Below are 14,600 nucleotides of genomic sequence, written 5' to 3'. Positions count from 1 at the left end.
ATTTTATTCCTTGGAGGACTGAACTATTCTCAAAAGTTATTATTAATTTTTGAGAGAGAGAGCAGGGAGGGGAGGGGCAGAGGGAGAAAGGGAGAGAGAACCTCAAGCAGGCTATGTGCCCAATGCGGAAGCCAACACGGGGCTCGATCTCACGACCCTGAGATCAGGACCTGAGCTGAAATCAAGAGTCAGATGCTTCACTGACTGAGCCACCCAAGTACCCCAAAGTTATTATTTTAAAACACCAAAAATGGCTCCTCACCCCCATCCCAGTTTCCGAGCACACAGCATATGGTAAAAAGCACCTAAGTCAGGCCTCTAGCTGACAACTGCTGTTACTTCAGCTGGAAGAAGAGACCCTACGTGAGACTAATGCTGAACCAGCTTCCGGCTTCATTTCTGAAGCCTTAGACTGTATCACACAGAAATCACAACCAAACAAAACCTGATTTTAGTGTATTTATAAGAAAGAATCTATGGTGATGCCCACTTTTTAATTTATAAGTGCCCCAGAGCGTCCTCTCAGCAAAAACAGCTTCAGGCCAGACAAAATAACAAAATATTTTTTTAGATGAATCACCCCACTAGCAAGAAAGTGCAAATTTTCCAAAGGCCCAAAACAAATTGAATCTGGAAGCTTGAAGAGGTAATAAGCAAGTGTGGAAGCCAGCTGTGCCCCGAGCCCTTGGAGATTTTCCGATGGCTGCGCACACACCAGAGACGCGGGCTGAAGCGTAGGAACCAGCCACAGCAGCCCGTTTCAGAAGAGCCACTTGCACTAAAAGCTACAGCCTCTGCATGAGTATCCGCAAGAAACAAACCCAGCCTACTAAAAAGGACAGCAAAGAAACCGGGCTTCATCCTGAAAATCAATCGAGTAGGGGAAAAACAGATCTCCCCTGACCACTGGTAACTACTACCAGTCCTGCAAATGTCCTTTCCTGCATTCATGCTGTTTCTGTAATCAGGAAAACTTCAAGAGCTGAATGTAATGCAACGTGGTCCTAGGTTCATGTGCCTCGACGCAGCCTACAGAAGTCCAGAGAAATCCTCGCTGAAGAGATGCGAGTCTATGTCCAGCCATGAGCACTTCGAGCAGCATGGGACATGACCAGGAGATGAGCTAAACTCCCATAAGAGCTGCTGAAGGACACCTGAAGGCAATTCATTCATCAGAGATGAGGAGGGTCACTATGCCAAGAGGAAAAGGGCCAACTCACCAGAAAGATGTAAGATTTTTACACTTGAATGTATCTAACAACATATCTTCAAAACATAGACATAGCAAGTTGAAAGAACCTCAAGGAGAAATGGAAAAAAAAATTCACCATCGATGGGGGAAATTTTTTAACAAATTTTTCTCTAATTATTACATCAACCTAATACAAAAGGGCCATTTTATTTATAATTTTAACAGTAAATTAATAAGCTTACATTAATAAGGATATATATAACATTAGGTCAAAAACTGGAGAACATTCTCTTCAAGCAGAGATGGGATATTTACAAGAGTTGATTATATGCTAGACCTTAGATCAGGACTCAACGGGAGACCGCTGGCAAAGACGGCAGAGTAGGAGGAACCGAGATGGAGCTCGGCTCACAGATAAAACTCGACAACACATCAGTGCAAACAACCCAGAAAACTCAAAAGCCAACAGAAGAATGGCACCTGGCTAGCTCAGTCAGAAGAGCGAGGGCCTCTTGATCTCAGGCTTGTGGGTTCAAGCCCTACATTGAGGATAAACATTACTAAAATAAATAATTAAAACACATACACATGCATACACACACACGCGTGCACGCACACACACGCACGCACACACACACGCGCGCGTGCGCGGCAGAGGAAACTCCACAAGTAAATGTAGAGAAGAGGCCAGATCAAGGCGAGTGGAAAAGTCTGAGACACGGTCGGGTGCTAAACCCCACAGGTCTGGCGACCACAGAGAGGGAGCCATAGCTTTGGGGTGGGTGGGAGAAGCAGATTATCACACTGCGGATCCTGAAAGTGGGAGCTACATCCCCACAGCATTTAGCTTTGAAAAGAAGAGGGGCCAAATGTTCTGAGTTCTAGCCAGTGGGACTTAAAGCCTGGAAAAAAAAAAAAAATCAGTGGGCTTAGCTCAGGGAGAGTCCAGGTAGTGACAAGAAGCTGAGTCTCTGCCCTTAAAGAGACAGCATGACAGGACACCTGGGTGGCTCAGTCGGTTAAGCATCTACCTTCAGCTCAGGTCATGATCCCAAGATCCTGGGATGGAGCTCCCACATCATCGCGCTCCCAGCTCAGGGGGGAGCCTGCTTCTCTCTCTGCTTGCCACTTCCCTGCTTGTGTGCGTGTGCGAGAGAGGGATTCACAAAACAAAAGGATGTAAATTATGACACCGTATCTCTAAAATGACAAGGAGTAAAGAATGGGTTTAAATTAAACAACCATCAGCTTAATACAGACTGAGGTAAGCAAAAGATGTTATATATAGCCATAAATCAAAAACCACTAATAGATATGCAAAAAATAAAGAGAAAGGAATCCAAGTCTATCACTACAGAAAGCCAACTAATCATGAAAGAGAGTAAGAGAAGGATCAGAAAGAAACTAAAGAAAGCACAAGATAAGTAACAGGATGGCACTAAATATACTCCTGTCAATAATTACCTTGAATGTAAATGGACGAAATGCTCCAATCAAAAGACATAGGGTGACAAGATAGATTAAAAACAAAACAAAACAAAACAAGATTCACCTGTAGGCTGCTTACAAGAGACTCAACATAAAATGAAAGACACCCGCAGACTGAGAGTGAGGGGATAGAGACACATTTATCATGGAAACGTATGTCAAAACAAAGCTAGGGTAGCAATACTTATATTGGACAAATAGACTTTAAGACAAACACTAAAAAATAAAAAATAAAACACTATAACAAGAGACAAGTAAGGGCACTATGTAATCAAAAAGGTCCCCATCCAACAAGAAGGTATAACTGTAAATATTTATGTTCCCACTACAGGAGCAACCGAGCATGTAAGTAGTTAGTAACAAGCAGAAAGGAAGTGGCTGATACTAACACAATAACAGCAGGGGACTTGAACACCCACTCACATCAACGGACAGATCACCCGAACAGAACATCAACAAGGGCTTTGACGGACACCTTGGATCAGATGGATCTAACCGATGTAATCAGAACATTCTATCCTGAAACGGCAGAATGCACATTCTTTTCCAGTGCACATGGAACACTCCAGAACAGATCACTACTTCCCTACCAAACAACAAGCCTCGACAAATTCAAAAAGACCAAAGTCATACCATGCATCTTCTCTGACCACAAGTGCTAGGAAACTAGAAATTACAAAAAACTGGAAAGAACTCGAATACACAAAGTTAGTTAAACAAGCTATTGAAGAATGAGTGGGTCAACTGGGAAATCAGAAATTACAGTTTACACTGAAACAAATGAAAATGCAAACAGTCTAACCATCCAAAACCTTTGGGATTCAACAATAGGGGTTCTAAAAGAGGAGAGTTTACAGCAATACAGGCCCTACCTCAAGGACCAAGAAAAATCTCAAGTAAACAACCCAACCTTATGCCTAAAGGAGCCAGAAAAAGAACAAACCAAACCCAAACCAGTAGAAGGAAGGAAATGATAAAGAGTAGAGCAGACATAAAGGATGTAGAAACTAAACACCAAGAGAACAGATCAATGAATCCATGAGCTGGTTTTTTGAGACAATTAAAATTGATAAACATTTAGCCAGACTCATCAGAAGAAAGAGAGAGAGAGAGAGAGAGAGATTTTAAATAAACAAAACCCCCCCAAAAGAAGAGAAATAAATGATACCACAAAAAAGACAAAAAACTGTAACAGAATATTATGAAAAGCTATATGCCAACAAGTTGGACTACCTAGAAGAAATGGAAAAATTCCTAAGAACATACAAACTACCAAAACTGAAAGAAGAAGAAGTAGAAAATTTGAACAGACTGATTACCAGCAATGAAATTGAATCAGTAATAAAAAAAAAACTTGGGGCGCCTGGGTGGCTCAGTGGGTTAAAGCCTCTGCCTTCGGCTCGGGTCATGATCCCAGAGACCTGGGATCGAGCCCCGCATCCGGCTCTCTGCTCAGCAGGGAGCCTGCTTTCTCCTCTCTCTCCCTCTGCCTGCCTCTCTGCCTACTTGTAATCTCTGTCTGTCAAATAAAAAAAAAAAAAAAAAAAAAAAAAAAAAAAAAAACTTCCAACAAACAAAATTCCAGGACCAGATTGCTACACAGGCAAATTCTACCAAATATTTAAGGAGTTAACACCTATTCTCAAACTATTCCAAAAAAAACATAAGAGGAAGGAAAACTTCCAAATTCATTCTATGAGGCCAGCGTTACCCTGATATCAAAACCAGATAAAGACACCACAAAAAAAGAGAACTATAAGCCAGTATGTGTCATGAACACGGATGCAAAATTCCTCGAAAAGATACCAGCAAACCAAATCCAATAATACATTTTTTAAAAATTCACCATATTGCTGGATTGAAAGGGTAGTTCAATATTCACAAATCAATCAACACAAATTACACCATTAAGAAGATCATTTGAGAGGCGCCTGGGTGGCTCAGTGGGTTAAAGCCTCTGCCTTCGGCTCAGGTCATGATCCCAGGGTCCTGGGATTGAGCCCCACATCGGGCTCTCTGCTCAGCGGGGAGCCTGCTTCCTCCTCTCTCTCTGCCTGCCTCTCTGCCTACTTGTGATCTCTGTCAAATAAATAAATAAAATCTTAAAAAAAAAAAAAGAAGATCATTTGAACAGATGCAGGAAAAGCATTTGACAAAGTACAACATCCAGTCATGATTTAAAAACAAAAACAAGGGGCGCCTGGGTGGCTCAGAGGGTTAAAGCCTCTGCCTTCGGCTCAGGTCATGATCCCGGAATCCTGGGATCAAGCCCCGCGTCGGGCTCTTTCCTTGGTGGGGAGCCTGCTTCCTCCTCTCTCTCTCTGCCTGCCTCTCTGCCTACTTGTGATCTCTCTCTGTCCAATAAATAAATAAAATCTTTTAAAAAAATAAATAAATAAAAACAAAAACAAAAAACCTCTACAAAGTAGGTTTAGAGAGAACGTGCCTCAACATAACAAAGACCTTGTATGAAAAATCCACAGTGAACATCATACTCGATGGTAAGAAACTGAGATTCTTTCAAGTTCAGGAATAAGACAAGTATGTCCACTTTCACCACTGTTATTTAACATAGTACTTGAAGTCCTAGCTACAGCAATCGGACAACAAAAAGAAACAAAAGGCCTGGCACCTTGGTGGCTCAGTCAGTTAGCCATTCACCATGGGCTCAGATCATGATACCAGGGTCCTGGATTGAGTCCCCGATCTGGCTCCTTACATCACAGGGATTCTGCTTCCCCACCTGCCTGACACTCCCCCTGCTTGTGCTCTGACAAATAAATAAATAAAATCTTAAAAAAAAAAAAAAAGGAAATAAAAGGCACCCAAATTGATAAGGAAGAAATAACATTTTTACTATTTGGAGATGACACAATACTTTATATGAAAAACCTAAAGACTCCACAAAAAACTGTCAAGAGTTGGTAAATGGATTCACTAAGATCATAGGACACAAATGTCAATGTATAAAATTCTGTTGAATTTTCATATATGAATAATGAAGTAGCAGAAAGAGAAATTAACAATCTCATTTAGAATTGCACCAAAACCAATAAAATATCTAGAAATAAAGAGGTGAAAAACCTGTACTCTGAAAACTATAAAACACTGATTAAAAAAAAAAAAAACTGAAGATGATACAAAGAAATGAACAGACATTCCAGGGAGGCTTGGGTGGCTCAGTAGGTTAAGACTCTGCCTTCAGCTCCTTGTCCAACAGGGCACCTGCTTCTCACTTTGCCTCTGCCTGCTTGTGCTCTCTCTCTCTGACAAATAAAATCTTTTTAAAAATCTTTAAAAAAAAAAAGACACTCCAGGTTCATGGATTGGAAGAATATTGTTGACAGGTAGATACTACTCAAGGCCATCTTCACATTTAATGCAATCCTAATCAGGACGCCTGGGCTGCTCAGGTCTTTAAGTGACCAACTCTTGATCTCAGCTCAGGTCTTGATCTCAGGGTAATGAGTTCAAACCCCTTGTTGGGTTCCACACTGGGCATGGAGCCTACTTAATAAAAAAAAAAAAAAAGGTAATCCCTATCAAAATACCAATGGCAGCTTTCAAGAGCTAGAACAAAAGACCCCAAATAGCCAAAGCAATCTTGAAAAAGGAAAGCAAAGCTGGAGGCATCACAATTCCAGATTTCAAGTTCAAAACAGTATGATCTTGGCACAAAACAGGCACATTAATCAATGCAACAGAATAGAAAACCCAGGGACGCCTGGGTGGCTCAGTTGGTTGGACGACTGCCTTTGGCTCAGGTCATGATCCCGGAGTCCCGGGATGGAGTCCCACATCGGGCTCCCAGCTCCATGGGGAGTCTGCTTCTCCCTCTGACCTTCTCCTTGCTCATGCTCTGTGTCTCTCTCAAATAAATAAATAAAAATCTTTAAAAAAAAATGGAAAACCCAGAAATGAACCCACAATTATATGTTCATTAATCTCCACAAAGTAGGAAAGAATGTCCAATGGGAAAAAGGCAGTCTCCTTCAACAAATAGTGCTGGGATGTTCAGACAGCTACATGCAAAAAAATGAAACTGGACCACTTTCCTACACCACACACAAAAATAAATTCCAAAATGGATTAAAAACCTACATGTGATAAACTATAAAAATCCTAGAAGGGAGTAAAGGCAGTAATTTCTCTGACGTCAGCCATAGCAACATTTTCCTAGGTATGTTTCTTGAGACAAGGGACATAGAAGCAAAAACAAACTATTAGGGCTTCATCAAAATAAAAAGCTCTGCACAATGAAGGAAACAATCAGAAAAGCTAAAAAATATTATGTGGGATGGGAGAAGATACTTGCAAATGACATATATGATAAAGGGCTAGTATCCAAAATATATAAAGAATTAATGTAAGTCAGTACAAAAAAAACTCCCAAATAATCCAATTAAAAATGGGCAGAGAACATGGACATGTCTCCAGAGAAGACATACAAATGGCCAACAGACACATGAAAAGATGCTCAGCATCACTCATCATCAGGGAGATGCACATCAACACTACAGTGAGCGATCACCTCACACCTCTTAGAATGAGGAAAAAACAGAACACCCACAAACAACAAGTACTGGGGAGGATGTAGAGAAAAAGGAACCCTCGTGCACTGCTGGTGGGAATGCAAACTGGTGCAGCTACTGTGGGAAACAGGATGCAGGTGTCTCAAAGGTTAAAACTAGAACTGCCTTATGACCAAGCAATTGTGCTGCTGGGTATTTACCTCCAAAACACAAAAACACTAATTCAAAGGGATACATGCACCCCGTGTTTATAGCAACATTATTTACAATTGCCAAGTTATGGAAGCAGCCCAATGTCCATTGACTGATGAATGGAAAAAGTGGTATATGCAGACAATGGTATATTACTTGGCCATAAAAAATGAAATCTTGCTATTTGTAACATGGATGGAGTTAGTATAATGCTAAGTGAAATAGAGACAAAAGCCATATGATCTCACTCATATGTGGAACTTAAGAAAAAAAATGAACAAATGAGGGGGGGGAGAGAGAGAGAGAGAGAGAGGCAAACCAAGAAAGAGACTCTTCACTATACGACAAACTGAGGGGAGATGGGTGGAGATGGGTGAAACAGGTGGAGGGCATTAAGAACACACTTTTGATGAGCACTGAGTAACGTAGAGAATTGCTGAATCACCGTATTGTACACCCAAAACTAATGTGACACTGCATGTTAACTACACTGGAATTAAATTTAAAAACTTAAAAAAAAAAAAGACTCCACAAATTTCATAAGAACCTAAAGAAAATAAATATATGAGTAAAAAGTAATGAAAGAGAAAATGAACACATAATAGAGAGGATCAATAAACCCAAACCCATTCTTTACGATAATGAAACTGAAATATATTAGATGAGACTAATTGAAAAATGCAAGAAACGTCAGGATCAAGATAACAAGGGAACACAAGTACAAATAAGGAAAATAGACGGTAAAATATTAAGAACTTCAAGTCACAATCTTTAAACATTTAGATGAAATGGAAAAACCCTAGAAAAACAGAACACCTTAAGAAGAAATTGAAAAACTGTGTAGTCCTATAACCATGACTGAAGTTTTTAAGAAGTCCCTGTAGAGAGAGAACACCACGCCTAGAGAGCTTTACAAATTCTACCAAACATTGAAGCAATCAAAGTGTTGATCTTACAGAGACTTCCAGAGAACAGAAAAGAAAAGAACTTTCCTCCTGATATCATGAAACTAGCATAACCTTGATACCAAAACCAAACAAGAAGAGAAGAAAGGAAAATGATAGCATGAACTCACCCATAAATAAAAATACAAAATCCCAGGCAGTAACAGATGCAACAAATATTAAAAAGGAAATATACTATTGCTAAGTTGGTTTTGTGCCAGGAATTCAACTTGATTAAATATTGGCAAATAGATTAGTACAATTGTTATATTATCAGATTAAAAAAGAGGGAACTATTTCAACAGATGCAGAGTAAGAGTTCAACATGTGTGAAGTTATTTCATAATTACTACTAGCAAACTGAAATAGAGGGAAACTGCCTTAAGCTGATTAAGGATATTCACAAAAACCCAGGGCAAACATTGTGTCTGATGAAATTTTGAAAGCATTCTCTTTAAGGTCACAAACAAGGTAAGTATGCTCAGTATCGCCACTTCTATTGTACTGAAAACTTTATAACTTTCTTCTTTCTGCTGAATCACACAGGCTAAAGACTGAGAAAGGAAAAGCAAAATGGTCGCAATTTGTAGATGATGCACTGTGAGTATACAGTAAATTAAAAAACATCTCTGGGAACATTAGAATGAATGAGGGAATTTAGAAATGTGGCTAGAAGCAAAAATCAAAATGAGAAAGTCACTTGCATTCTACACAGCAACAATCAACTAGAAAATAAAACTGGTACCGAAAGTTACCATTTATGGTAGCAAATAAAAAGTCTCTGCAACAAAATTGAACAAAACATGTAAGACCTTGAAGGGAAAAACTTAGACAAGTTTAGTTAAAGTCACTAAAGGGGGCTTAAATAAAATATATAGCATATTGAGAAGACTCAATATTTCAAAGTTGTTAATGCTCTTCCAATGGATCTCTAGATTCAATACAACTCTAATCAAAACCCCAACAAGATCTTTCTTAGAACATGGCAGCTTGCTCTTCTCACTTTATTTGAAAGAGCCAAGGCAAAAGAATTGGCAAGGTATGTCTGAAGAAAAAGGATAGGCTGAGAGACCAGCCCTACTAGATGTCAAGATGTATTATAAAGCCACTGTAATTTAAAAAGAAAAAAATCAGTATTGCTCATGGACAAGTAGATCAATAGAACAGAATAGAAAGCCCACAAAAAAAAAGGGGGGGGGAGACTATGGATAAGTGTCCTGATTTGTGGACTATCTAAGTTACATCCACAGAAAGAAAGAAAATCAGATTCTATCTCAGAACACACAGAAAATTAACTCCAGGTAAATGAAAGACAAAGTTTAAAAAAATAAAACCATAAAAGCTTTTGAAGGCCAAGGAGGAAGAGAATGACCTCATCCCCAAAAAGTAGGGAAGGATTTCTTAAATCAGACATCGAAAGCACAAATTACAAAGGAAAAGATATAGTCAACTACATTAAAATTAAGTTCTGTTTATTAAGATACATCATAAGTTAAAAAAAAAAGTCCCAAAGTATAAAAAGATATTTGTAACAAATAAATGATAAACCAACAAAGATTAGAAGCCCTAATATACAAGGACCACTCACCAGTAAGTAAAAAGGCCAAACCAACCAACAGAAAACTAGGCTAAAAGCTAAACAAGATGTTCACGGAGTATCAAACACAGATGATCCGTAAAGTATGAAGGAACTTTCAGCCTCATTAATCACTGGGAAATGCAAATGAAAACATCAGTAAGATACCAGTACACACCAAACAGACTGTATTTTAAGTTGGACAAGACCAAGTCCCGGAGAACGCAGGGGAAGTAGATCTACCACATACGCCCGAGGACAGGGTCCGCTGGGAAGGCCTTTCTGAAAGCCTCGGCTCACTGATGCTGAACTCACATCCGCCCCAGGACTCCCTGCCAGTTCCGTGTCCGGTGCTGAGGATGAGAGACCCCCACTGTGGTGCACAAACGTACGAGATGTTCACCACAACACCGCCCATAGAGCAAACACACACGCTCTGCACTAACACCTCCGTCCCCGCGGGAGTGGAGCACCGTGTGGTCCATCCCGGTAACAGACGGCCACACAGCAGGGAAAATCCACCACGGCCAGACGGACACAGGTGACCGGACCTCGGAACCAGAAACGCGATTCTATTTATCTGAAGATTAAAATCACGTCCTATTTTGTACATGGACACATCCATATGTATTCATCTCTAAAGAGAAGCAACAAAACGATTAACAGAAATCCCACCGGAGCAGTTTAGAAGAGCAGGAGAGAACGTTCTCGGTGGGAGGCGCTTAGAAGACACCCAGAAGGCTTGGCTGTGAGCCAAGTGTTAGCTACAGGAATGCACGTGATCTTATTTTTTGTAAATATGCATTGGATATGGTGTCGGTCACAAGTTCAAAGCATCTTAAACTGTCCTCATCTGCAGTTCTGCTTTTCAAAATTTACAAATTTTTGATGCCTAATTGCATCGGAGGCCGCATTTTCTACAGGGATAAAAAAGGTCCAGCTTCTAAGCGCCATTTAGGGAACACACGTGTAAGCGTAGTTGTTCTTACCAGTGCCGTGCGAGGTAATTAAAATTGAACTCGAACTGGCTCAACACATCTCCTCCTAAAGCACGAGAAAAATATTTACACTTGGTGGGTCAGCGACGACACTCGGCTTCTTTCCGCAGATCTGCACGGTCAGGTGATGAGTTCGCTACCTTGCCCGCATGTTCTGCTGTTTTAGGTACAAGCAGATCTCAGAGAAAAAGCGATCATTCACAGCTTAGCCAGTGAGACTTGTGAGTTAAGAAACACCCAGATAACCAAAAGTTTTTCACTTGAAGGAAAGATGAACCATAAAAGTTCTTTTAAAATCCCATTCACCATCTACTTTGGCTATTTCAATAATTCATGGGAGGGAGGAAAAAGACAGAGGTACCAAGTTAAAGTGAGGGCAACCTTAGGTAAAGAATTTTAAGCTAATATAAGAGTAAAGCTTTACTAAATTAGGACATATGCCAATGATGAACTGTGATTTTTTTTATAAAGACATACAACTTTTGGGAAATACATCTCTATGGCAAATGAGATATGCCGTACTCTAAATGAAATATTAAAATAGAAAGCTAGTTAGTATATGGACTGGCGAGCTGTGATTAAAAATCTGTATTTTGGGACGCCTGGGTGGCTCAGTTGGTTAAGCAGCTGCCTTCGGCTCAGGTCATGATCCCAGCGTCCTGGGATCGAGTCCCACATCGGGCTCCTTGCTCATCAGGGAGCCTGCTTCTCCCTCTGCCTCTGCCTGCCATTCTATCTGCCTGTGCTTGCTCTCTCTCCCTCTCTCTCTCTGATAAATAAATAAAATCTTTAAAAAAAAAAAAATCTGTATTTTACTTTAAATACTTGGTTTTTTAGTATAAGTTGAAGTTGACACACACAGGAGAGAAAGAGGTACTGCGGGAGTCCGCCATGATCTGCGCACGTCTCTGCCAGCAGCCACTCCCGGAAGCATCTCTCTCTTGTCGTCTAGACACCTGCCTGGTTATTAGCCATTTCCCAAAGTGACTGAATACCCACCCCATAGAGTATGAAACTGACACTTTTGCTCAAGAGAACCACATAGACAGTCCTAATGCAGCATGAGATGGTCTCAGTTAAGGAGAGAGGTTTTTCGACATGGGGGAGAAAAGTACAGATTTAAGGTACAGTAGTGACTCTAGGACAAGGGAGACAGAACCATTGCAAAAGAAACCCGGCAAATGTAGACAGTACCGAAATCACCCGCTGAATGCGCCTCGGAATAGGAGCCATGAAAGTCAACCTGAGAAAGAGAGAATCATCTGACATGTGTACGGGTATCACCGACTGTAGCCCAAAGCCCACCCCGCAGCCATGCCAGGGGCAAGGAGGTGAATGCCTAACCTGGTCAATGCAAAGGGTCCATAACAGATGGACTTGATCTTTTTAAAAATGATAATTTTATTTTTTTGTTACAAATTTACAGTGGCAGCTGAGCCACATATTAGCGTCTGGAGACAAAGCTCTTGCAAACACTTGCACCGCTGGGGATGTAGACACAGTCTCCAGTGAGTCCAAGGGTAAGTTCTGCACAGAATGGGACCAACAACAACTGGGGACCGGGGGGCTTCCAGAAACAAGGGCGCCATTTCAGTTCGGGGCCCTGGCATTTTCATATAGAAAACGGGGGGGAAAAAAAAGCCAGCGTGGGGAGATGGGCGAAATGGGTGCAAGGGAGTAAGAGCTTACGGAGTGACTAAGTCACAGGAATGAAGGCACAGCCCAGGGAAGACAGGGTCTGGCAGTGTGGGGGGCTGGGCGGTGACGGGGGGGGGGGCGAACACAGCTGCACACAGCTGGCGGATCGTCACGTCGCCCACCTGGAGCTCACGCGACGCTGTGTCAACCACACGCAAATAAGAACACATTTTTGCATGTTAGGAAGGAAAATTTTAAAAGAACAAACACGTGGAGTGGAGAAGAACTCCAAGGAGAACTGAGTGGCGGCTCTTTGTGTCCTTATTAAGACACGCGACTTGCCCGGAGCGTGAAATTTCACAAATGCTGTGTGCGACGACACAGGACAGCACATTTACTGCTGATTTCGGTGCACGTCAGGGTCCTGCCCGCGGGCCGAACGTGCAGGGAGCCCAGGGAAGAAGGGGAATGGGGAGGAGGAGCTGGAGACGGACGGCTGCTGGGGCAGGAAGTCTCACTTGCGTCCACATGGCCCTGAGTGACCTCGAGTTCTCCCTCCCGGGCTTCGTCCCGGGCAGGACAGGACAGTCCCCTCGAGTCACCCGCCACCGACGCGTACTCACGGCGCCCATGGTGCGAAGGAATCCCTGCTCGATGCCCAGGCTGTGCCAGCTCACGTCAGCCGCCATGTGAGAGGTGATGCCGAACAGGAAAGCCACCAGTTTCTCCGTGTCCTGCCAACGAGCAAATTAGAGGGACGGGCGCTGGGGTTATTTTGTAAAAGTCCTATTACGGTGTTTAATAAAGAGGATTTCCATCCCTGAGCCTTCACAGCAATACAGAGGCTGGTACACTGCAGTTTCTAGTGACAAAACCCACCAAGGACTCGTGGAGAAGTGTCGGGGGTGCCTTGGAAGTGCTTTCAGAGGAATTACTCTTGGGGCAGAAACGGCCAGGTGACCTCCTGCACTTCTCTGAGTAGTTTGCTCAGGTCTTAACCAACCGCATCCTGGGCTCACCCTCAGCAAGGGTGAGCTGCTCTCCCGGAGCCTGGGGGGCGACAGGGTGCAGACAGGGGTGGGGGTCTGGAGCGGAATTTCTTCTCGGCACTGGAGGGCCGGCCATGCCTACCTTCTCCCAGGGAAGCGGGTAGTTCTCTCGGATATAATGGATGCTGGCATTCAGAAAGGGGGTCCAGTGCGTGCTCTCGGACACATCATGGAACTTCCCTGGTGAGACAAGAGCAGGTGTCAGGAGTCTGTCCAGAAAAGCTGGAGATATCTCTTCCTTCCCTTCCAGCCTCCTGTGTTCTTCCGTTGATGTTCAGAGGAAGCCTCTAGAAGAGAAGGGCCAGCTGGGAGGGAGAGAGAAAGCTGGGACTAGCTCACAGCATCTGGAATCACAGGGGCTGCTGCGGGGCTGGAAGGGTTTTCCGTTTCTGTGCTAAAGGGAAGGAGGAAGCAGCTGTGCAGGGTAGTGGGTGGAGGGTGCTGGAGTTGGTGGGGGGCAGTGCAGGTGGGGTGCAGGGGGGTGGGAGGGGGCTGTCAAATGTCACGAGGGGCAACGGAAACCAGAACACCAGAGTTTAGATCCTTCTGTTGAAATAGTTTTGCTGTCACTGAAGTAAAAACATCCTTTTTTTTCTAAGATTTTATTTATTTATTTGACAGGGAGAGAGATCACAAGTAGGCAGAGAGGCAGGCAGAGAGAGGAGGAAGCAGGCTCCCCACTGAGCAGAGAGCCCGATGCGGGGCTCGATCCCAGGACCCTGAGATCATGACCTGAGCCGAAGGCAGAGGCTTAACCCACTGAGCCACCCAGGTGCCCCTCAAGTAAAAACATTCTAACCAGTTTTAAACCATTGGCTTTTCTTGAAATGATTTTCAAAGACACCACAACTAGAAATTTGATCCGCTCTAAGTTTTCCTCGAGATAAAACTTACAATTCCTATTTTACAGAATTCAGTAAAAATCCCAAATTAAGGGTAACAGCAGCTCTTTGAATAAACCTCCCCCTTCACCAAATTGCCAGATTAAGCA

At 42.6% G+C, this 14,600-nt stretch overlaps 1 protein-coding gene across 1 annotated transcript in view; it reads right to left on the bottom strand.

Moving 5' to 3' along the window:
- The window catches only part of LOC111138612 (glycosylphosphatidylinositol specific phospholipase D1), a 55,621-nt gene that overhangs the window by 21,795 nt on the left and 19,226 nt on the right, over positions 1 to 14,600 (bottom strand). The window contains exons 4-7 of the mRNA XM_022490624.1: positions 13,692 to 13,789; positions 13,184 to 13,294; positions 12,117 to 12,165; positions 10,914 to 10,968 (exon numbers count right to left, since the gene is read on the bottom strand). Coding sequence (XP_022346332.1) covers positions 10,914 to 10,968; positions 12,117 to 12,165; positions 13,184 to 13,294; positions 13,692 to 13,789 — 313 coding nt within the window. The remainder of the gene's footprint in view (positions 1 to 10,913; positions 10,969 to 12,116; positions 12,166 to 13,183; positions 13,295 to 13,691; positions 13,790 to 14,600) is intronic.

The sequence above is a fragment of the Enhydra lutris genome, unplaced genomic scaffold, assembly GCF_002288905.1.
Source record: "Enhydra lutris kenyoni isolate GAN:26980312 unplaced genomic scaffold, ASM228890v2 scaffoldscaffold93, whole genome shotgun sequence".
Lineage (NCBI taxonomy): Eukaryota > Metazoa > Chordata > Mammalia > Carnivora > Mustelidae > Enhydra > Enhydra lutris.
Note: the sequence above shows the minus strand (reverse complement) of the source record. Positions and strands in the feature narration are given on the sequence as shown.